Source organism: Elaeis guineensis, chromosome 14 (assembly GCF_000442705.2).
Source record: "Elaeis guineensis isolate ETL-2024a chromosome 14, EG11, whole genome shotgun sequence".
NCBI lineage: Eukaryota > Viridiplantae > Streptophyta > Magnoliopsida > Arecales > Arecaceae > Elaeis > Elaeis guineensis.
The window spans coordinates 51,809,321-51,833,696 of record NC_026006.2 but is presented as its reverse complement, the minus strand read 5'-3'; the positions used below and the strand labels follow the sequence as shown (position 1 = coordinate 51,833,696).

At 38.4% G+C, this 24,376-nt stretch overlaps 1 protein-coding gene across 2 annotated transcripts in view; it reads left to right on the top strand.

Annotated features, from left to right (window-relative positions):
• Positions 1-2,362: 2,362 nt before the first annotated feature.
• LOC105057570 (mannosylglycoprotein endo-beta-mannosidase) overlaps positions 2,363-24,376 on the top strand; it is a 32,651-nt gene continuing 10,637 nt past the window's right edge. Inside the window, exons 1-8 of one of the 2 annotated variants that reach the window (XM_010940213.4) lie at positions 2,363-2,727; positions 7,796-7,934; positions 10,729-10,956; positions 11,613-11,671; positions 13,488-13,536; positions 16,138-16,368; positions 23,425-23,594; positions 23,705-23,909. In XM_010940213.4, the coding sequence (XP_010938515.1) occupies positions 2,582-2,727; positions 7,796-7,934; positions 10,729-10,956; positions 11,613-11,671; positions 13,488-13,536; positions 16,138-16,368; positions 23,425-23,594; positions 23,705-23,909 (1,227 nt within the window). In that variant the 5' untranslated portion in view covers positions 2,363-2,581. The remainder of the gene's footprint in view (positions 2,728-7,795; positions 7,935-10,728; positions 10,957-11,612; positions 11,672-13,487; positions 13,537-16,137; positions 16,369-23,424; positions 23,595-23,704; positions 23,910-24,376) is intronic. The other variant, XM_010940214.4, reaches the window with a different exon arrangement.

The following is a 24,376-nucleotide window of genomic DNA, read 5'->3' as shown; positions in this document are numbered from 1 at the left end:
AGGAACATCTTTTACGATGGTCAAAAAAGAAAATCAGATCCAAACTAGTGAAGTAGAGATCTGAAAGAGAACTAGCACCTCGATGGTCTCTGATGCTTTCGATCTGTTTCAGTCCCGTGTGGATACCCATAGAAGTCGGATGTGTGTGCGGCTTTCAACAGAACTTGCAGACATCCTCAGATCCAGATCTGAAGAAATATTTTTGCGATTTAGATGGGTGATTCGATCACCAAGTTAAATTTTGTTTATGAAATCAGATGTATGCTTCTCTTATTTTTCATCATATGAATAGATCCGTAGGTGTAAGATTAGATCTATGCATGTGTAGATTAAAAGTAGTTTTAATCTAACTTCTGATGCGTACTCAAAATAGTTTTAAAAATTCTACATGCATGACACCTGTCGAAACCCAACAGTCCCACCCATCTCCGGCTCAGGTAGCCACCATCGGACAATGACTGCCCATATCCCCAGCGCCTCATCTTCGCTAGCATGGACCATATTGTCTGACCAAAGCCCGACCGTGGAGCACCCCTCTTCTCCACCCGACGAGCATCCAACTGGCATGTGGAATCGATCGCACCGAAAAAAAACCCTGTCGAGATTCTCGTACACAAATCTCTGCCATCGGGGGCCCTTCGGTTCATCAATTAAAACCCCTGGCCTCAACGGCTGGCCAAGGTCAAATTGGATGCAGGCACGAGCGAAACCCAGCTGCCTTCATTCCGTTGTGCATGCATCCACAGTCACTCCGGCCTAGCGGACTATGCTTCAGATTACCACCTCTCCCTAGAGCTTCATCGGGAGCTGTGGCAGCCGCACCCATACCAGAGACTATCGGATTGCTTCCTCTGATGGAAGAAACCTTGGCCTCCATGGTTCCACCACCAGAGTTTGGTCGACTATCACTTAAGACCGTCCGCGGATCACCTCCCTTTCCCCGGCCACCACAAAATGAAGCAAGAGGTGGCCAAGCTCTAGATTGTAGCCCGCCACCTCCCCCTTCATGCTCGCTCGTAGGAGTTTCCTGATCACAGCCTCCGCCACCACACATCAGCCAAAGCTCTTGGCCACCAGCTCCTTCATTTTCGATCGCACCTCCTCCTCCAGGAGCTCTACCACCTTTGAGAACCATCAGACGAGCTCCTTTACCTTCATCGGTGACGATTCCGATGAAACCCAAATTGGGCACCCATTCCCCATCCTCCTTGCCGACTCCGGCCATCCTCCCCCTTACGAGCCCCCTCGACGATTTTCCAAGTTGCCCGTCGTTTTCTCTGGCGCTGCCGACCACTGCATCCCGTCCGATAGTCGATGATCACTCGAAGAAGTCATGAAGCACAAATCTCAAAGCACCAATGGAACAGATACAACAGTCATTGTTTCAAAACCCCCAACAATTTCCATCCTTCGGATCCAAGAGACATGCTTCGGTCAAAAGAAAAAAATAAAATCACCAAATTACCTAGATAATATGACAGATACGTGTGCTGAAGCAAAAAAGAGAAAAATCCCAAGCTTTAAACTTGCTAATATTTATATCCAATAATTTATAAAATCTATACTTAGAGGATATTTGGTTAGAAAAAGTTAAGGTCTAGAATCAAAATAGAAATGGATGATTTTTATTCTAGCCGTTTGGTTGGAAGGAGTTTTATTTAGATTTTAATTTCAAAACAGAATAGGAATAGTCTAATCTATCAAAATCTTAATTCCTATTTCCTTCTAAATATTCAAATTTTCATTTCGATTCTAAACACGAACCAAATGCTAAAAAGGTTTTGAACATTCTAATTTCGATTCCAATCCATCCTAATTCTCATTTCAATTTCAATTTCGATTCCAATTCTGATTACCAACCAAATATCTTCTTATATTAACTAAATTAAAATTTTAATAAAATTATTTATTTTATATAAAAATAAAATTATCTTTAAATAGTAAAAATGGTGCATACATTCTCCAATACCCTGCCGTTTGTAAAACCGTTTATCATATGAAAAATCAATATTGCTTTTTAAGTGAAGATGAGGTTGTGTATCTTTTTTTAATATTCTTGGATAGCAATGATGTCATTTAAAATTATTTTAATCATTTTTAAAATTTTATTGATATTATATTTTATTTTATTTAAAATCAATGATTTGATTAATTTTTTTTAAATTATGGGTCACAATCTTGGATAAAAATAAGCATATCCTTTCTTGGGGGCGAGGGTTGGGTTGGTTGGGACTTGGGTGTGGAATTTGTTATTTACTTAAAAAAAGAAAAGAAGAAAAAACTCATAGATTTGTAGCCCATCAAGCTGACAGCAGTTTCCTTTGTCAGATTCACCATGTGCGTCTCAAAGTTATCAGAGGAAGAGAAACAGGGGAAGAACGTAGCGGGATAAATCAAGAAAGAAGAGGACGCTGAATAAGCGCCAGGCCGACGCCCACCGCTTCAAGCAGCGAGCAATCCATGGAGTGAGTGGAGACAAAATTGGTCTCGCTCACTCGGTTGCTGACACCTTTTAGAAGTCATCGACCGCTCGACCGACCGTGACGGCATTAAATCGAGTAACGGAGACTGAGAGAGCGAGATGGTGGAAATGGGGAAGAGGGTGCTGGACTCAGGATGGCTGGCGGCGAGATCGACGGAAGTGGCAGCCACCGGCGTCCAGCTGACCACCACCCAACCCCCATCCGGCCCCTCCGCCCCATGGATGGAGGCCGCAGTTCCCGGCACGTGAGTGATCTCTCTTTCACCTAGTATCCAAGTTTTCCTTATTTTAATCGAAGGAAGGGTCCTATTTGTTGTTGGCTTTGGTGGTGCCGTTGAGTCACTCTTTGGTTATCCAAGATCTGGTGTGTAATTTGTACAAAAGGTTTCTGGGTGGGATCCTACTTGGCTTTAAGCTGGTTGTGTTCATGTATGCTTTCCAAATATTCTTCTATAAATGGAATTGCAATGGGGTAAAAATCACCCCGTGCGGTTGTTCAGGTCGTACTTTTTGGATGGGTGATGAGAAGGAATCGATGTATTTGATAGTTAAGCTTGTATGCGTTGGGAAGCTGCAATCGAATTGAAGTGGACAATTAGACTTGGGATTTCAGTTGAATCTACAACGAGGTGAAGACAAACTTATTGCGCCTTTTGGAAGGAAATTTACGTTGTCCAACTCCATTGGATTTTGCCACTTCTAACATTTGTGGGGTAGTTATTTTAGCATATATTTTAATGGATTCTTAAAGAGTCATTGAAGCTGTCTTGGCAATGCTAATTGATGGATTGCTTTCATTCGATAGTCTTATTAAGCACAGACAATTACTTACGAATGTGTTTGATTCGGATGCATTTGGGGGCTTGAAATAGCAAGTAATTATAACCATCAAACCTCGTCCCAAATATTTGGGGTTAGATTTGTAATTCTTTGTTGTTAATTCTTCTCATTAAGGGCCACTATTTGTGTTACTGCTGAGGTTGTTGAGAAGCTTAAATTTTTCCTAAGCACCTTACTAGCGATAACTATTTAATGGTTTTATGTATTCAGAAGGACTAGTAAAGACTTTCCAATGTAAATTTGTCAGGGGAAATTGTGGTCATATTCCCTAACCTCAGCAATATAATCTTCCCCAATTATGAACCTCATAAGTTTGATTCAAAATGTTTGTGCTACCTCAAGCATCATTTACATTCTTATAAATTAAATCATAATGAAATAATTCCAATTTTTTGATTTTTTTTTTCATTTACAAGACCACCTTGAATAAGCTACAGGTAATCATACTTTTCCAACTCAACCGGTATTCCATCCACTGCTTGTGCTTCTGCAATATTTTCTAAGTTACCTCTGCTTTACTCTTTTTATATTGAATGAGGAAACACTTCTTGACTCATAATTATGCTAGTCAAACGCTCCTTAACTCTGAAATTATTCCAGTCTTTGTTCAACAATTTCTAAAAATAGCATACCTGTTTTTCTCTATTATCTTCACTTTTCACCATAATCCAAACATGGGCAAGCTTGAATTGTATATCTAGTTGCCTCTTGTGCCTAACCATATCTCACCAAAATTCATCACGTGTGTTTTTCAATTTTACAATTGATACTTTTCCTTTTCCTTTACTTTTTGGGGATTGTCATTGACTAAAAGATACCAAGAAGGTGGAGCCATTGATAATTTGTTGTAACATTTACAATAACTTTTAGTGAGACAAGATAATCTTCAAAAAATGATCTTATTAGTCACTATAGTCAGAGGATTGGGAAAATTTGGACCTAGCCATAAGATTCACTGCTTTTTTACCGCCTCCAATAAATATTACCAACTTCAAGTATTCATATTCCCTTCGAGTTTGTCTAAAATACTGTTAATGTTAACAATGATTCTTCAAAGGAGATGGACATCTTCCGAATAGCCATTGATAGCATAGCTGTTAATTATCCAAACCTTGTTACAACCAGCTATGATTTGATTATTAGCAAAGAACAACTCCAAATATATGTTTGGGAGCTCAAAAAGGTGCATGGAGTCATCCTCCAGAAAAGAGTTGGTGCCTATTAGCTATCCCAAGTAGTTTTTAATAACATCCTCTGGCCTATCATAGGTAGACTTTGTTCTCTTTAATCACATGTGCAGTGGTGTGTCTGGTACCACATAAAATTTGGATTGCCATTGGACCAATTCCTAGTATCAGCTAGGCTTAGTTTTTTATTGTTCCTACATAAAATTTTGATGCCCTTTCTTCTTATTATTTTTTTTACCATACTTTTGCAAAAAACTTTTGCTAAGGAATTGAAGACCATCCTCTGAACATGTTAAATTGTGTTTCAGATAAAAGACCACTTATTTCGCATGAGTGGATGTAGTTTATGTCCAATTTAGATAGATTTGAGTCCACTTCTTCATTGCTGCTGTAAAATTATCATTATCTGTAGGAAGTCTATCTGTAAGAAAGTAATCAAAATATATATGCACAGCTTTTGAAGTATTTGAAGAGTCCCAAGTCCTTCCAGAATTCATTCTGCTGGTTGGATCGGGATCTTTAGGCAACTCTGTTTCCTAGGCATCTGTAGTAATTTCAGTACCTTAAACAGAGACTAGAAGTCTTTCTTGGATCAATTACAAAGATAATTCTGAATGCCACTTGTTGATGCTAGGAGGCTCAAAGATTTGAATATGGAATCTATTTTAGTAAAATATAATCTTTCTTAGAAGCACTAGCATCTTGAACTTCTTTCCTTTATGTCTTGATAACTTCTTAGTTTATTCTGCCTAACAAATGCCACCTTAGGGAGTAAGCAACATTGAAATCAATATCCCATCGAGGAGGACAAGAATTATCATGGTTGACATTAAAGTTGCTACTCAAACAAGAAATGATGGAAGAATCATTAGTGACAAAAGGAGTAGGAGAGTTGCATAGCTATCAGTGAAGGTAGGGCAGTGGACAAAAATTGCTATTTGGGGCCGATTTAAGATGGGATTGAGATAAAGTTGGATACCTTGGAGGTCAAGCTTAGCATTGTGAAAGGTACAGCATTTGGATTTGGTCTTCAACAAGGTGGTTCCACATATCATATACAATGAGGCGGATGCAGATAAAAACAGACAACATGACCTAGTGTTGTGTACCAATGACTGAGATAGTAGTCAATGACATTATAGTCAGACTAACTGCCCATACCCGAAGAAGAGAGCATTAGGAGCAGTAGAGGCTAAATTGAAACTCAATAGGTATGTTAGGTATTGTTCAAAGAGATCCAATGCCAATTTGCTAGTAAAGAGCATGAAGAAGCACCGAATTTTTTGGAATGATAGGCTGAAGACATTGTTGGAAGTTAGTAGAAACATAAACTACTAGAACTTTTGTGGAGAATGAGAAAAGCAAACAAACTTAAAATGAAACAAAAACAAGTCAAGCGAAACCATAATATATCATCTAAAAACATATAAGAACATTGGAAAAGACCAAAAATATTGCCTCAAGCAGTCAAAAGGAGTGTAAAAACTTGAACTACCACTCCCTTGATGGCAAGTTTAGGAGATTGAGCTAGCTTGATGAGAAAGAAAGGAAGAAAACTTAAATATGGTTGTGGTTGAACAGCAACATAAGATACATGAGTGATAAGCATGAATAACATGCCACCCTTGGGATTAAACAAGCTAAGGGAAGGATTGGAGGGGAAAGGAAGGCCAAGGGTTTGAACTATGGTTCGCTAAACCACCCCAAATTGGATAGTTAGGGGCATGTCGAACCATACCGGTGGCTAATTAGTGTGGTTTGGGCATTCGATTTGGAATGCCGGTGAAAACGAAGCAAGAGAGAATGAAAGAGAGGAAGAGAGAGAGAGGAGGGGAGGGAAGGAGGGAAAGGCTGGAGGTGGCCGATGGTTGCCCACCGAGGCCTCCGGGGCTCTGCTGTTCTCCGCGAGATGCGAGAAAAGAGAGAGATAAAGAGAGAGGGGAAGGGAGAAAAGAGGAGGGGACGATAGCGGGGAGGCCGCCGTGGGCACTGGATGGCCCAAATTCCCCCATGGTCATTGTGGGTTTGAAAAAGGGGTGATGCTTCTACTTCATCGCATTTTTTTTTAATACAATAAATAATGAAGCCAGTAATGTATTTTTTAAAAAAAAAAATGTGATGAAATGGGGGCATCGCCTCTGTTTCAAACCCGTGGCCACCCGGTGGCCCTCCGATGGCCTCCCCACTGCCTTCCTCTCACTCCTCTTCTCTGCCTTTCCCTCTCTCTCTCCTCTCATTTCTTCTTGCGGAGGACCGAAGAGTCTAGGAGGCCTCGATGGCCCTTTGAGGGCCTCTGCGGCCCTCCGATGTTCATCACTGGCATCTCTGTTGGCCTCCCTTTCCTTCTCTCCCTTCTTTCTTCTATTGTTCTCTCTCTTTTCCTCCCCGGTTCATCCCTAGTTTCTATGTCGGTTTGGGCCCGATATGGCCCGTTACAGGGGCGTACTGACTCATACCGCTGGTCAGCTAGCACGAGATTTGGTTCTGAGTCGATGATCCTTGGGTTGAACACTAACATAAGATATGAGGCTGATAACCACTAATAACATGCCACCCTTGCGATTAAACAGTCAAAGGGAAGGATTGGAGAGAAGGGAAGGCCAACAAGCCATAAAGTTGTTGACATTGAGTCCCAGAGATTGGCAGAAAGTAGGCATTCTGGATATTATCCACTGGATTTAGGAAGCAAGATTGAAATCTATCCAATGCAGTGTATAATCAATAATTAGTACCATGAGGAAGAACAATCATAGTCCAATAAAGTCATACCTTCTACCAAATGCTGATGAAATTTTGGTGGCTAGTGCACGGGCAAGCATTAAAGTCCAGGTATTCTTCGATCTGTAGGGCTGGAGAGTAACATGATGCTTTCAGTACAGCCGAGGTGCATAATGGTTGAAATATGATACTGGAAAGCCTACATGAATGCCTGATGGTTACAAAAATACAATGGGATTCAATACTAACCTTATTGTTTCTATTATTAATGGGTTCTAGCTTTTTGATCTAGTGAATGCATAATACATAAAATAGTGTGCATGGGTATGATAGATCAGTATTGTAGTTGGTCTCTTAAAGTTCTATTATATGCGAACAACTATAACCACCTCAAATTTGGCTAATGCTTCCCCTAGATGTTCTTAATTGCCCATTTTTCACTTTATGGGCAGTTGTTTGCGAATGAAGAGCGACATAAACCACTAATCATTACTTGTTTTCTTCTTGACAGTCATTTTGTATGAATTGTAATTCATCTTCATTCTGACTAGTTCTTGTATTGGTTCAGTGTTTTAGGAACCTTAACTAAAAACAAGCTGGTGCCAGATCCTTTCTATGGGCTGAACAACGAAGCAATCTTAGATATTGCTGATTCTGGGAGGGAGTATTACACATTTTGGTTTTTCACAACTTTTGAGTGTGCAATGGTAAGTAACATGTTTTCCAAAGGCTGTCTGGCATTCTATACATCATTAATATATTTAGATAGCATAACTTATGCATTCATATTGTTCTGATTACCTAGTATTGATAGGTTGTGGCATGTGGTTTTGTTATAAAACTCTCCTGCACTTCTTAAATTTTATTAATTGAAATTGGAGTATGTGATAAGTGAGGTGATAAATTTGTTTTTCTAATACATTCATCTTTATTGGAATTGGACCAAATGTGTTCCAACTTTCCTTTCATGCACTGAATATGTATACAAAACGTCATACTCACCAATCATGGGAAACACCTTTTTTTTTGGATGGGTGTGTGTGGTGATTGGAGGGTTATCCTAGGGATGGATGCAGGATAGAACAAATAATTTAGAAAGAAAAGTTTCTAAAAGATTTTCAAATGCAAAATTATACCTCTGAAGAGGCAAAGAACATTACCTTCTATTGATTGAACCCCATCATATGTGCATCATCGTTAGTATTAGCACCAGCCATTTTGCATCAGAAGAATTTAGTTATGACTAGGATTTAAGAACCACTAGCATGGGGCATGCCTTAATAACAACCCCCCTCACCGCCCCCCCCCCCCCAAACCAAACAAAACACAGAGAGAGAGAGAGAGAGTTTACTTTTGGCTTGATACTAAGCCATATTGACCAATGGCATGGACCGATATAGGTTGGCATGCCAGTACCTTGTTCCACCTAGTGCTGGTATTGGCCTGGCATGGACTAGCACTTAAAACCATAGTTATGGGAAGACTTGAACATATTTTCTATGACCAGTCTTCTGAGAATTAGTGTCAAATTCCTAACCTGGAAAGTTACTAGGAAAGTTTGTGCAAGAGAGGTTTTCACAAACACGAGGTCACTTAGGGTCATGGAGACCTATCTTATTGGCTGCAACTTAACCTATTGCAATTAGATGCAAACCTTTGAATCTTTGCTAAACTTGTAAAGGGTTTAGATAAGGAGAGAAGATGATAAGGTTTGATATAGGGAACTTGAGTTTTTCTTTGATGCATTAGTATGCTAAAGAGTCAAATAAAAATATAACTCCAGACCTTACATATAGAAGGCCAAACAACAATATTATAATCATTTTATGAGTTATCTAATTGTTTTTGGTAATTGAGCAAAAGTTGTCCAAATTCACTATCTCCTAATAGGTGCGAATAAGCAATATTCTGTAAAAGCACGAGAATTTGTCAATAGGTTCATCCAAGGTTTTCCATACCGGTACCGGCGGCCGTTTCGGCCTGCCAACGGTACGGTACAGTTCCGTACCGTACCGAATCGAAACAAACCGACGAAGGAATCCGAAGCCGAATCGGGAGAAGAAAAAGAGAGAGAGAAATAGAGAGAGAGGGAGGAAGAAAGAAAAAAAGGGAAGGGAAGGAGCCGGTGGGGCCACCGGATGGCCTCCAGCTAGCCGTCATGGCCGCCGGAGGGTGCAGTCCACACACGCGGCGCTGCGAGCATGAAACAAGGGCGATGCCCTTGTTTCATGAATTTTTTTTTAAAAAAATTGGATTTTAAGTGAAGCCGGCCGATTTTTTTTTTAAATCCTAAAGTCAGCAACTGGGTTGCCGACTTCATGAGTTTAAAACAAAAAAAATGAAAACAGGCGATTGCCTGTTTCGAAAAAGAAGAACAGGGCGGAGCCGCGGAGGGGCTCCACTCGCTCGACCGCCTCCGCGGCTCCGCTCGCTCACTTGACCGTCCTCAGGCCATCAGCGTCGGCTCATTGGCCATCGAAGACCTCGCATCGGAGGCGCCGTTCGTCCGGTACATCGCGCCCCCTAGTCGAGCTCTCTCTTTCTCTTTCTCGCTCTTTCAAGTGCCCTCCGACGGTCGCAGCGGACCACCGCTGGCCTCCGACGGCTCCCGCCTCTCTCCCTCCCTCTCCTCCCCTCTCTCTCTCTTTTTCACTTTTTCTCTCTTTTCCTCCCGGTACCGCCTGTATATCGTTTGAACCGGCCGAACCGTGCCGGTTCCCTGTCGGTCCGATACGTTACGGGGTGTACTGGCCGGTTTGGCATGTTACAGAAAATCCTGGATTCATCCTTCATGTTGCTTGTGGGGCTGAGAGTAGTAGTGAAGACTGTTGAAGTCTTCCAGGGAGTTGTTGAAGCTCAATTTCTCATGCTTGCTGTTTTTATTTTGTGTTAGATGTACGCAAGTTACCAGTGGTTTAAAATGTTAGATATGTTCAAAGTTGTTTATTGATACCTAGATATCTAAGAGGCATAGATGTCTGCAAGCATTCGGATCCCAGCGGGACGTCCTGTGGGATACTGAGATAGGGTACCATCCCATGTGTCGGGAGGGGACCATCCCGTTAACATCCCAGCATCCCGATTGAGATGTCTTGGACTCTTGGGACATCCTCTATCCCAAGTGTCAGGACGGCGGTGTGTCCCGTTTCATGAAAAAATCGAAACAGACCCCCATCCCATGGGATTTAAAACTTTGGATATCTGAGAAAGATGACAAAGAAATCTGATTGTATATCATCATCTTCAATTAACTTTAAAGGAAAAAAGAGAGATGATTAATTTACATCTAAATTTGATTCAAGCACCACAGTTTATGCCTTTGTTCACTGTGGCTATTAAGAAACAAGAAATTGAATGATAACTTCAAATGACCCCATCAAGTTTTTTTCCTAATTATATGCTATCATAGTTGCCTTTTCTTGCATTTTCAGAGCTTTATGCTACAAGTAATTATGCATGCTTCTAAATATTTATATGTTGTTTGTATTTTTGTTTTTTCAGACAGGAAATCAGCATGTAAATCTCAACTTCCGTGCAATTAACTATTCGGCGGAGGTGTACTTAAATGGTCACAAAGAGATCCTTCCAAAAGGGATGTTTCGGAGACACTCCCTTGATGTCACTGATATTCTTCACCCTGATGGGAAAAATCTGCTTGCTGTCCTTGTTTATCCTCCTGATCATCCTGGCAGCATTCCTCCTGACGGAGGCCAAGGTGGTGATCATGAGGTTAGTGCCATTTTCCCTAGCACTAATCCCAGAACTGTACAACAGTGAAGCATATCTTATAGCTTCACAATCTAAACCCACCCAATTTTCTTCGTTGTTTTAACAGAATGTATGCAATTATTATACTGATGCATGCTTTAAGGATTTCTTTTAGAAGATGCAAATCTATTTCATCTCATGAGCAAGCAAAATGTTGTTCATTTGATACCTTCTGGTGATGAAAGCACATGAACTTGATTATTTTATGTCCTCTAGGTTAGTATAGAATTACTTATGCAATAACAATACAGTGGAAGGCACAACATGGAACGTGAATTAATATATGAATTATGAAGTAGGTCGATCATGGGGATTAGAGTATAATCCCGGTTACTTTAATCTTGCACCTGAATGTCAATTATATACAAGTTCAATTATATGCTGCTTTATGCATATAGCATATTTGTCTGTTGCAATATTTATAATTTTGTCCTATTTACTTCATTACCCTTTTTTTGGTTACATGAATTGCATGAGTGCATCGGTACATTGCTCAACTGAAAAACCACAAACACTTTTGGTTTTCTGTCCGATAATATTACATATTTGTAGAATGATTATAGTTGCATTCATATACAGAAATGCATGCTAAATCTTTTTTATATGATTCAAATCAGATAGGAAAAGATGTCGCTGCTCAATATGTTGAAGGCTGGGATTGGATGACACCAATAAGGTAGCCAGAAGTGTTACATATAATAAATTTTTTACATCTGCATTTCATTTTGGGATTTCATTGTGGTTTGGCTAATTGACTGATAATCGCTATATCGTTACTTGCCATTCTCCTTTTCATCTGGACCCTTTTATAAATACGGGAGAGACTTTAAGATTGCTCCACTGTTTCATGAACTTGAACCGACTTGTTTGGCTATACTTTATTGAAATTGCTATATGACATAGGCCTTGTGATATGTCAGATAAAACAAATAGAGGAATATAAAAGAAAGACAATGAGGGAAGGAAGAAGAAGAAAAATTGCTCTATGAAAGTACTAGACCAGGCACTTCTCTTTGTTTACTAGGGAATTATTTATTATGCATAAGTTACAAAAGATACTGCTAGTTAAGGGAAGAGCCACATGTTTCATCAGGGAACATCAGCACATAATCTGATGCTGAGCACTGATGGATTATTTGTGGGAATATCTACAAGCTCGTTCGTAATCTTGACAAAATGGAGAAAGAAACTTTTCACCTGTCTTCCACCTTATTTTTGAAAAATGACAGTCTGCTTCTATAGGAGAAGGAGAAGCCCTTGGTTAGACATTGCATGATGGAGCAGGTTACAAAGACAGCAAGTGAAGATAAAGGCTTTTCAATTGACAAAAAAGGACACTAGCTAAAGTAGGAAATTTAATCTGCAAAAGCAAGAATTTGACCATTTTCACTTTTGGCTTATGAAGAGCTATACTTCTTGGGCAGGAGAGTGCATATTTGAGCATGTCACCTGAATCTCTGTGGATTTATTAGACTGCTTCCTTTAGGTGGAGTGCAAGCTTTGACACTTTCTGCCTTTGAGTGTTAGTTTCTAGAGGGACATTCCAGATCTCAAAATAACACACCTGATGAGCACTATGAAAGGGAGAAAGGGACTTTACCTTCTTGAGTCTAATTTTTTGCCACAATTGGAATCTTTCATACTGAAGTTCTAGTCAAACTAAAGTTGCTGCTTGCAATAAATTCTATCATGGGCATAATTTGTGGTCTAGGACAACAAAGATGATCCAGAAGGCAAAATGAATTTCAACTTAATCCAGGATTTTTGCTTGATTGTAATTTTATCATCTATAGAAAAACTGACTTATTTTGACTAGGAGAAATTGCCTACTTCATTAACATAAAAAGATGGCCTCACCTTTGTTGTTTAAAAGATGCATCTTTGAAACCATAACTAGGGCTTCTTAGATTTTATGAAAAGGGAGGAGAAAACTACTTTAACTTTCCTTGGAGTGTTTGGCTGCCTGTAGGTGGGCCCTGGAAGTCACTTTAGGTTGCTAGAGCCTAGTGCAATTGTTTGGTTGCTGAGAAGTGGCTTGAAGTCGCTTGCTACTCTGAGAGAAACTAGTTCAAAAAATGCCCTAAGTGATTTTGGCTGGCAAGGCACCGAAGTGACTTGGGTGAAGTGGGTTCCTGCCCACCCACTTATGGGAACCAAACATGCCCTTAGAACTCACCTTTATCCTTGTTAATTGATTATGATATAGTTGAGCAGATTGGAGGAGGAAATTTCTTTTCCCTGATTGGATCATTTGTACTTATTAGATATAATGTGACATGAGTGTAATTTTGTGATAACAATAATAATATTTAGATCTGCGATGAAATTATTTGAGATGACACAACATATTTTTCTCACACGTCCTTCCATTCTGTACTTTGGAAATATCTTTCTATAATTGATGCCTCTTATTCCTTTTAAAAACAATGCCGACTCTTTCTTATTAAATGCTACAAGAGTTACCAAAATATCTGTTTTATGGAAAATTGCAGGGACAGGAACACTGGGATCTGGGATGAAGTGTCAATTTCCATTACTGGGGTGAGTGTTGATTCAGTATGGAAGGGTCAATTTTCTATTTTAAGATCCTAATCTTAATTTAATGCTGAGATCAAATATAGTGCAAGTTATCGTGATGATGGCCCATGATTTTTGCTGCAGTAAAGTGCAATGCTAATTTATTCGGATGTTCTGTTACATTTGTTTCATTTTTTAATTCTCCCCTTTATGTTATAGTCTTCACATAGATATAATTTAAATTTTAAACTGCTTGTATTGAGCAAAATTTGTTGAGATATAGTAAGTAATTTTGCAGTGTGCTTTCTGTGGTTATGCATGTCCATTGCACGAAAAGTTGGATCTTTTTATATAAGAATTTTTTATTAGTTTTTCCTGGTAGATAGATTGATCGATAAAAAGATATATAGATGGTTTCTGCACATTCATATAAAAGCAGGAAGAAAATATTCCCTTCCCAATGTTTTCATGCTAGCTGCAATTTTGGTCTGGCTAGTTCAATTGGTCACCTTAGTTGTGTCTTTAATGTTTGCATTGGACCATAAAAATGTATTATTGAGTGTCAAATCTATTCTATATTTATATAGGGATTTGGACACTTTATCTGGCCCTTGTAAAAGAAGCCCTTTGTTATTATGAAAAATTGCTTTGAAAACTCAATTGCCAGGTGCAATGTGGGGACTGAGTGCTCTGTACTACAACCCATGACATTATCTTGCCAATCACCTTGGGCTACATGGAATGGAAACTTTTTATGGTACCATGATTTGGGATGCATAGCAATACTAGATCTATGACTTCAAGTCTGCCGATCTCCCTGAAGTGCAGTCCCGCAAAACCATGGGATGCCATACTGCCCAGTACGGGGCATATTGAATCATACTGGTCTCACACCGGTACACCATTTCGGAATGTACCGATACTACTATCTCATACCGACACTACCGTCTTGTACCGAACTGCAGACCGATATTGCAATAGGATTTTACCGGTATGGGGTCCAGTACCGAGATGGTGAACCTTATGTAAAACCATTGTTTTTTTCGTTTTATAATGAAAATAACAACCTTATTTGTTCAAATCAGGTCTACATTGAGCTTATTTGGCAATAAAATCGGCCATTATGATACTCATTGTCGTGGATTATAATGGGAAATGACATCTAACAACACCAAAACTACAGTGTTTTATGATTTTGCTACAAATCAGTAAATTAAAATATACTTTTCTATCTGGGTTGAATATTCAAATTTGGAAAAAAAAAATCACTAGATAATTGCTTGTAGATCAAATGAAAAATGCAAATATCAAACTATGGACAATATCCTCATGTTCAATGGTTGTTACAATAAGGTCATAACAAGATAATGGTTGTTATTTGGAAGCCTGTTATCTTGGATAAGGTAATGTAAGTTACCTCTGAAATTTTTATAAGGGTCATTAGCTTATGCCTATATAATCCTGTTAAAACAACTATTACCTTACCAAAATAATAGCACTTGGTTAACCTTCTAATTTCTTCCAAAAGATAGTTTTTTTTTTTTCTTTTTCATTTGTATAAACTACTATAAATATTTTTTTTTTGTTTCTTTTGAGAAAATTGGAATCTAGCCATCATTTATTGATTGATCCGATTAAATGGGAAACACATGTAGGCGCAAGCATCAAAAAGAAAGGAAGACATATTTCTTTTGTTACAGTTTTTAATACTACAATGATGAAAATTAAGATATGGCAACACAACTACATAATCATGGAGTTTTCATGTTTACATAATATCATTTATTATTAAATATTGATATTTTACATTTCAAATATTAACAGAAATTACATTAATAATTAGTTATAAACAGATAGTGTTAAATATAGATGTACAATTCTTACATGATATTGTCAATATTCAAGCTAAATGGCAGTTGCTAATTGCTTCCAATTTGCAATTATTTCAGGCAATGGCTGTTGCGAATTAGTGATGCTATTATGAAAATCTTGTCCATATTTTCCATCAGTTAATCAAACTATTGTTATTATCCATTAATTAATTAAAATCTATATAGGCCTTTTTTAATAAGATATGATAGACAATAATAGCAAGATAATCGTGTGAAAGATTTTGTTTAAATATTATTTGAACTAAATAACATTATTATATTTTTATAGAGCAATCATTTTATATTTCATGAATAGTGTTGATATTTTATTAGTCAATATATATATATGTTTTACAATTTTAAACCATGAATAGCTATCTTTGAGTGTTGGTTTCTATGTATGGGGATGCGTGTGCTTGCTCATCGTAATCCATGTTTAATTGGCACCAACATTATAATTGTAGGGTATGTTCTCAAGCTATGGGTAGAATCTGATCACCGATCTCTCTTCAAAATAAGAATATGATCACCAATCATTCAACAAACATGTTGGTTGCAATAAAAGACATTACAGTTGGTGGCAACTAAAAAGATAATCATAGTGTATTACCAGCAGAAATCTTTCCATAAAATTCATATTATACCTATTTATTGCGATTCATTTACTCTAAGATGCAATCTACACATACAATGCATGTTGTATCAAACTTGTTACATATTAATGATGCATATTCATTCTTTTTTATGAATGCAGCCTGTGAAGATATCTGATCCTCACCTGGTTTCATCATTCTTCGATAACTTCAAGAGGACATATCTTCATACAACTGTTGAACTGGAAAATAAGAGTTCATGGCTTGCTCAGTGCTCTTTGACTCTCCAAGTGGCAACTGAACTAGAGGGAAACTTCTCCTTGGTTGAGCATCTTCAGACTTATGAATTGTCAATTCCTTCCAAAACAAGCCTTCAGTACACATTTCCTCCAGTGAGTGTTTTATATCTTCTTAAATGCCTTATTGGCTGGATTTTTCTTTGACAGAACAGCTCCTCTGGGACCCTGAAAGGACCAGGATCATTGCATCCCAGCACTTGGGATAGCTTGGCTTCCCAGGACACCATTGCTAGTTTTGAATTTATTATTTTTTTCTCTTGGTTCTTGTTTTTAATGGTTATTTCTGTTCATCCTAGTACTGTACTGATTGACCTCTAGTGTGATGGGCCATGGTAGCAGGATTTAAACCCTTGCATGGTTGTGATAGTTGAGTTAACCTCAGGTTTGAACTTTGAAGAACCTGGTCAAAGAAATCTGTTGGTAACAATCAGTGTCATCACTTGGGAATATGGACTGAGTGATTTAGGGTTACTAGTGCACCAAAGTAGTCTAGATAGTCAATTTCATGGTTTTTGATGCGCGTATATGAAATCTAGTTATATCTTTTCTTGAGAAATAATAGTCATTAACAAGGTTCACCATCTCGGTAGGACCCCATACAAGTGCTATCCTAATATAGTGTCGGTATGCCAGTATGGGGGTTGGTTCAGAAGTTATAATATACAGAATATTACAATTAGAAATTTAGATTACTGCTATTTATTATATAGGTATGTTTTACAATTCTTGTTTTATTTTAGAGAATTTTAGTACAGAAATTTAAAGAGTTGAGTACTATGTTCAGACATTAAATTACAGAAATCCAAAACAGATTTTTTTTGGGTTGGAAATAAATTTTGTAGAGATTATTTTATGCATAATTCTTTTTTAAAATAAAATAACATATGCAGATTTTTTTTTGCATATTTAAAATAATGTAGAGAGAAAAGAAAATTATTTTATAATAAAACTTATGAAACCTTCAAGTTGAGCCATTGCCACTACTCTCGACTCACACTCCTTCCAAAGATGATGGATGTGGACTAAGGCCCTTCATAACCCCCACCCAAATGATGTGCTATAATGAGATGCTCCAATATCTGAACTCACAAGCTATGCCACCGATTTATATTATTAAACTAATCCCTCTAATAGGACACTGGACCACCATATATGTAGTCATGTCATTTCATAAACAAAATACGAATGAAATACCACACTGCTTATCAGAACTTCATTGGCTTCAAGCCAATTGATGCACTTTTTATCAATTTTTAAATCCAAAATTTTGAAGGAATCGCATGTCTAAGAATCAATGTCCATAAAATCAGTATCGACTACTCTACTGGTATGTTACTAGTTTGGTACGATATGATCGATACAGTACGGTATGCATCTCATATCGACATAGGCTTCCTACACTTTTTTTCTTACTCCCAACCATGGTATCGTTCAAAACTAGGTGGTACAGATCAGAGTCAAGTGGCAGGGGGCAGATTCGCTCTGTTCAGACTAATATAGACCGATTGGCTCATATGTCAACCTGAACCTTGGTATTGTACCAGTACTTTACCAATATGATATGGTATGGTATGGTTGGTATGCAGTAGTACAAGTCGATATAGTAGACCTTGCCAAGAAGTCATCTACAATACCTACACAAAGGACAATAACTACCGAAATCCATCTCATGTCAATGTCTATAATATAAAATACATTCCACTTCATCCAACAAATCAATGCTATTCCTATCTAAACAATTGACATGACAAAGTTTAGTTCTAATTCATATTCTTAACATGTCTATCAGGGATGGTAATTTTAATCGACTTATCGGTACCAGACCCAACTCGAATGGGGCGGGTATGGGTTTTAGATGTAATAACCGAAGCAGATTTGGGTCATAGACGACTAATGGTATGCCCAGCCCCAACCTTGACCCAATATAATATACCGTTAATCCCGTCCGGTTCACTTGATAGATGATAGCCATCATAACCCTGCTCACCTCAATTATCCCTTCCTCTCTTTACGTAGAATTTTGTTATGGTTGAAACTTAGAAAACTTATATATTCTGTGAAAATCATAACAATCGATTATTGTTGTTTATTTTGTTTCTAAGCTCTTAGTTAATTTGACTTACGTATGAATTGTTTCTTATTAGAATATGGTGTAGTTATCGATGCATGCTAAGATTCTTCTATCTAAATTAAAAATTGGGTCATAAGTGAATAAGCTAGAAGCTTCTCCTATTTATATAACAGTTGTAATCTCCTTAATTATAGTTATAAGCTATAATTATCCGACCCAACGTGACTGACCCAACATATCTTGTCTACCTAAATCGGGCCGCCACGACCCTCCCCATCTACTTTACTCGGCCGAACCGGACCGGAGATGGGTATGGGGTAGGTAGGTTTTTAATTGTTGGGCAGATATGGGTATTGGCCGATGCTGCCGACCTAACCCATACCCCACGCATTGCCATTCCTAATGTCTATGCATTTTCCTACTCACGTCCAAAGTGACTCCTATCCTAGCTAGGACAACTATCATATTACTAGGTTACTACGAATGTGTTTGCTCAAAAAAAATTCTTTAGAATATGGACATCTATTGATATAATGGTACACAATGAGTCTCAGCACGTAGCAGGTGCCTTCTTGGCCACAAACAAGCAGCTAAAATAAAGACTATTAACCAAGATTCGCTGTACCGGTACCGGACGGCGTGCCGGTGCCAGACCGGTATGGTACGGTACCGTACCATACCGTACCGACACACGGTATGCCTAGGCGTACCGGTCCGGTACCGGTGCACAATATTTTTTTCGATTTTTAATTTTTTTTTTGAATTTTTGAAGTTAATAATTGATAAATACAACCTCAATATGGTATTATATTGCATATTATTGATATATTTGGATTCAATTTGGAGTTAGATTGCGGTACAAAGACTCTTGATCCAAAATTTCAAACATATATTTATTTACATTATATTTCAACTATGTCATCTTAAAACTAAAGAAAAAATATATAAAATACGCATTAAAATGTATCTAAATATTTAAGTACAAAGCGCAATAACTGATATACGAATCTTAAGATGTACTTTGCATTTAATTTCTTGTCGAGTGTCTGTGACGCTCGTAAATGTCTGGATCATCAACATAGTTTGAAGGAATATCAGTCTAACCCTCTAGCCAAGCTGCACCGTACTCTCGAATATTCATCATCCCATAAGGCATCCTCTCTGAATTGTAAGACATCTCAGACCTCTCGCTAAAATTCTGACTCTGAGAAGTATCCTCGAGATGATGGTACGGTTGTGGAGGAGCCCATCCAAATATGCCAGTAGCAAAATCTGATCCATAAGATGCTCCAGGCTGTATACGATAGTAACCACTAGAAGATGATGCCTCGGATGCACCATATGCATATGGATCATAAGGTGGCTGTGGATAATAGGATCCATAATGCGAGAATAATCCAGATACATCCATGGACCCTACTCCACGTGCAAGATCGTCCATAGTATATATATAATTAAAATATATGCAAGTATAACAAAATTCGATAGTTTAATGATAATTAAAATAATTATATATAATTTTAAAATAATTATAATAATTATTTAAAAACTTATAAATTCAAAATAAATATGTTATATGCTTCAAATAATATTTTTAAATTAACTAAAATATAACACTATTTTTATATATTTTTTATTTTATAATTAAATTTTTTAATTTAAATAATTAAAAAAATATTTTTTTTAATTTTAAATATTTGAAAAAAAAAATTGAAATTAGATTTAAGTAGCTTGAATCATTCTAAACACGATTCTCAAACTCTAATTTTTTTTCTAAAATTTATATTTTTTATTTTTAAATAAATAAATTTTAAAAATATTTAAAATATATATAATTAACGAAAATTAATAATTTTGATGTCATCATGTAGATCTTCCAAAGATCTATCACATATAATTAAATCATAACCAAAATCATAAGATTTTGGCATGATTTTCTCCTATTTTTATTTTACCTCATTTTTATCTTATTTCTAACAATAAAAATAAAAAAAATATTTACTAACAAAATAACAGATTATCTTATCTCCGGCCAAAGATCAGCCTCTTCTCAAATCACTCCAATTTCACGAAATGTTGCCTTCTTTTCTAATTTTTTGGAGGTCTCAACGATTAAGTTGTCCACGACCATGGGTATTCTCTGAGAACTCTCAAAGAACACCGAAGGCTTGGTGCTTATTAAAGCATCAGGCCCTCCCCCCCATGTGAAGTGGGCCACGCCCATTTCTCTCCCCCCTCCCTCCCCCCACCCACGTGAAAAGGCCCCCACCTTCCCCCCTCCCCCCCTTTTCCTGGGCGGTACGGTTCGGTTCACCCCGAACCGGTCCAGAACCGAGCCGTACTGTTCGGTTTCGGGCGGTATGGGCCCGAACCGCACCGAATCGGGCAGTTCGGTGCAGTTCGGGGTCCTTTTTCGAAAAACAGGCCCGAACCGGACCGGTAAGGGACCGGTCCGGCTCGGTATGCCCCGTATCGGGCGGTTCGGCCCGGTATGACGAACCATGCTATTAACCATAACTCTTTTCCCTAAAGTTGCATTTGGTGCATCACCGGGCAATCTTGGAAGGTAATGTGGATTACCTTTAACATAGATTGCCACCATTAAATTACCAGTAATGTTGATTACTGTTTTTGGTACACGCAAGTGATATTGCAGTAAAATTACTGAGAATAAATTACTGAGAATTTTGGTTGACATGTTTGGTATGACAATTAGATTACCAATAATATGAAATCAAATTTTCAAAATATTCTCAGTAATTTTGTCCTAGTGCTCTTCTTTCTCCTTGGTGAGAAGTGGCGGGAGTGGTGTGGGTGTGGTGGTGGCATGGGGAAGCAGCTGGCTGGGGGGTGTGGGAACCATGGGATCGGGGGGAGGAGGCAGGCATGTGTGGAGGAGCCGCAAACAGGTGGGGGGCAGAGGAGCCGTGGGTCCCCGAGGTGGGGAGGGGGCGGGTGTGCACAAAGGAGCTGTGGGGGTGGTGGGGACGAGCGTGGGGGTGGTGGGGACGAGCGCGGAGGAGCCGTAGGGGGTGGTGGGGGATGAGGGCAGAGGAGTCGCAGGTAGGCGAGGGGGCGAAGGAGCAACGGGTCGCCCGGGGGGGAGATGGAGGAGTCACGGGCAGGCGGTGGGGCAGAGGAGCGGCGGTTAGGTAGAGGGAGATGGAAGAGCCATGGGCCGGGGGGGGCGCATGAAGGAGCCGCGGGTGGTGAGGGGGGAGGGTTGGGTGATGGATTTTGTATGATTTTTTTGAGAGATAATTCTGTCCAAAATTTTTATTGCAATATTGTCAAAGAAGTGGTAATCTGCATAGCCACCCCTCCCCAAGGCTATCTAGATTATCTCATGAGAGGCAATGTAGATTGTCAAGGCAATTTGGATTGCCACCCAAAAAGTATACCAAACACAACAATCCAATGGGCTCACTTTAAATTGCCATCCAGATTGCCAGCTACCAAATGCAACCTAAAGTTTTATTTATTTGTCATTATTTTCATATCTAACGAAATATTGGGGTATCACAAAATTTGCTTAGGTCTAGTTGTGAGTACTTCGTCTTATTCACGATGATTATTTGCTGTGATTTGTTAATGAGTTGCAAGACTAGTTTCTTGGTATAAATTTATGTACAGGGCTGAAGTTGTGAAAGAATGTGAAATCCATACATATTCTTCCTTCCAATAGGAGTGGATAATGCGTCTTCAATGAGTTCTTTACTTATTTGAGAGCACAGATAAGTGCAATGTTTGTTTCAAAATTCAAACAGTTCTTTTCACATTCTGGTGTTCTTAAGTTTCAGACAAGCACTAGTACTAAAGTCTGTGCCTGGAAATACATGCTTATACATCCATTTATTTCAGACAGTCATTTGTTCAACAGAACCTGCAAAACCATCTGAATATTGCAGCATGTATATTGTTCTTGACCTTGTCTTGAACACATTATCATAGTTTAATAGCACAGCTGTAATTGCTTTATGGTCTTAGTTCATGTCTCTATTCCCTTGCATAGATTTGAGGTATATAATCTATGTTGACACGTTCATGAAAAGCCAAATTTTACACTTAGTCAAAATCATTCTGGCTAAAGCCTGATACACTTGGGATTGTGAACTAGCTGGAAGCTAGTTTAACTGTAATCATTCTGTCAGTTCAAAATCATGACAGTTGGAGCTACACCACAAATTGTTTGGAGGGATGCTATTTCTACTGCAGAGGGGATCAGCATATATTTGTAAGTATAGATCCGGCCATCTTCGAGGACACACGCTCATTTATGGTGAAATGGGAAAGGAAGTTGAACTGAGAGAAGTTATCCTGTAGAATCAAATATATCGAGACTAGTAGGACATATGAATGACATGTCGGGGCACTTGGATATCTAGACACCTCAGGGCACTCCTTAAAACTTCAAATCAACAAACATAATACTATCATGGTGACACATCCATTGTTGATTCTTATATCTTGAAGTTTTCAGTCTAACATAACATTTAGTAAAAGTATTGTAAATTTATCAAATTACAAAGCAATTAATCCAACAACTTATTCAAGATATACATATATTTGTACATATCTACAAGCACATCTATATAAGATGAACATGTTCTCCTGTCCAGATTTTTGAAGGTTTTGGTATCCAATGCTTTTGGACTCTTGGACACTTGACACACTTGTCATGTGTCCACATAAAGCATTGCTTAGAATTCTCTATCAGTATTTCTTCATGCGTTCTCCAATCAACTTTGAGGAATTCATGCTGGATCTGTATCAGCGAGTCGGATACAAGTCAAATATTTTAGTTTCTTATTAAATTATATGATTACAGTTTCTGTATATTGGTGGAGAGTTGAAATCTTCCAACAGTGAATTTATCTGACAATAATGATATTAGAGGTGGGCTCTTGTTTTTGGGGAAGGCTGACTGTTTGAAAGTAACTTTTGAAATTGTCATGCATCTAGCATCCTGAAAGCTGGTTTTGGGGCCTTGGTTAGAAGCACCTTTTTTCATCTTTTTGCCCCCTTCTTTTTTGCCCCTTTATTTCATTCTAACATTACTATTGAATCACTCTTGCTAGCTTTTCTTTTACAAACCCAATTTGTGGTGGCCGAATGGCATGGGCAAGCAATCCCTATACAATGTCGGGATTACAGTTGATGTAAAGGGATTCGGAGAGTCCGATTCATGGAGCCATCATTTTGGATTTCGCAAGATTGAAAGCATAATAGATAGTGTTACTGGTGGAAGGTAATCAATTACAATTAATTACATTCTGATCCCTATCTGCTGTTCATCAATGTTTATATACATTTTCAGATCAATTAATATGTATATTGGTCAATGTCCCATATTTTCAGATTGTTCAACGTGAATGGTCAACGTGTTTTCATTCGTGGGGGCAACTGGATACTGTCAGATGGGCTACTGCGACTTTCAAAGAAACGATACATGGCAGATATCAAGTTTCATGCAGATATGAACTTCAATATGCTTCGCTGTTGGGGCGGTGGATTGGCTGAAAGACCGGAATTCTACCACTATTGTGATATCTATGGTTTGTTGGTAATATGGATAGTTAGTAGTTCAAGATTCTACTTTGGGATAGATCAAGGGATTCCAGTTAATGTTTGTGTACGAGTGCAGGGAAGTGGCATAGATCCTTTCTTCCTTGCATATACCTGAACTTCCATCGTATTTTGTATTAGTTACTTGTTGACCTCAAATACGAGACGGATATAGTTTGCTGCATGGTTCACCATACCGGTGCATACCACTCCGTACTGGGAGTATCATGCCATACCATTATACTGTTAGCAAACTGAGACCTATTACGAGTGGTGCATAGAGTTTTGGTACGCCAATCTGACCCCCATTTTAGGCACCGTACTAGCATGCTACTGAGATAGGGAACCTATTTGCTGGTATGTTTTTTAAGTAATTTATATGATTTATTGGACATATCATAAAATGCAGTCAACAAGCTCCAACTACCTAAGAAAAGCATTGGAGTTTTCCTCACATTAGCAATC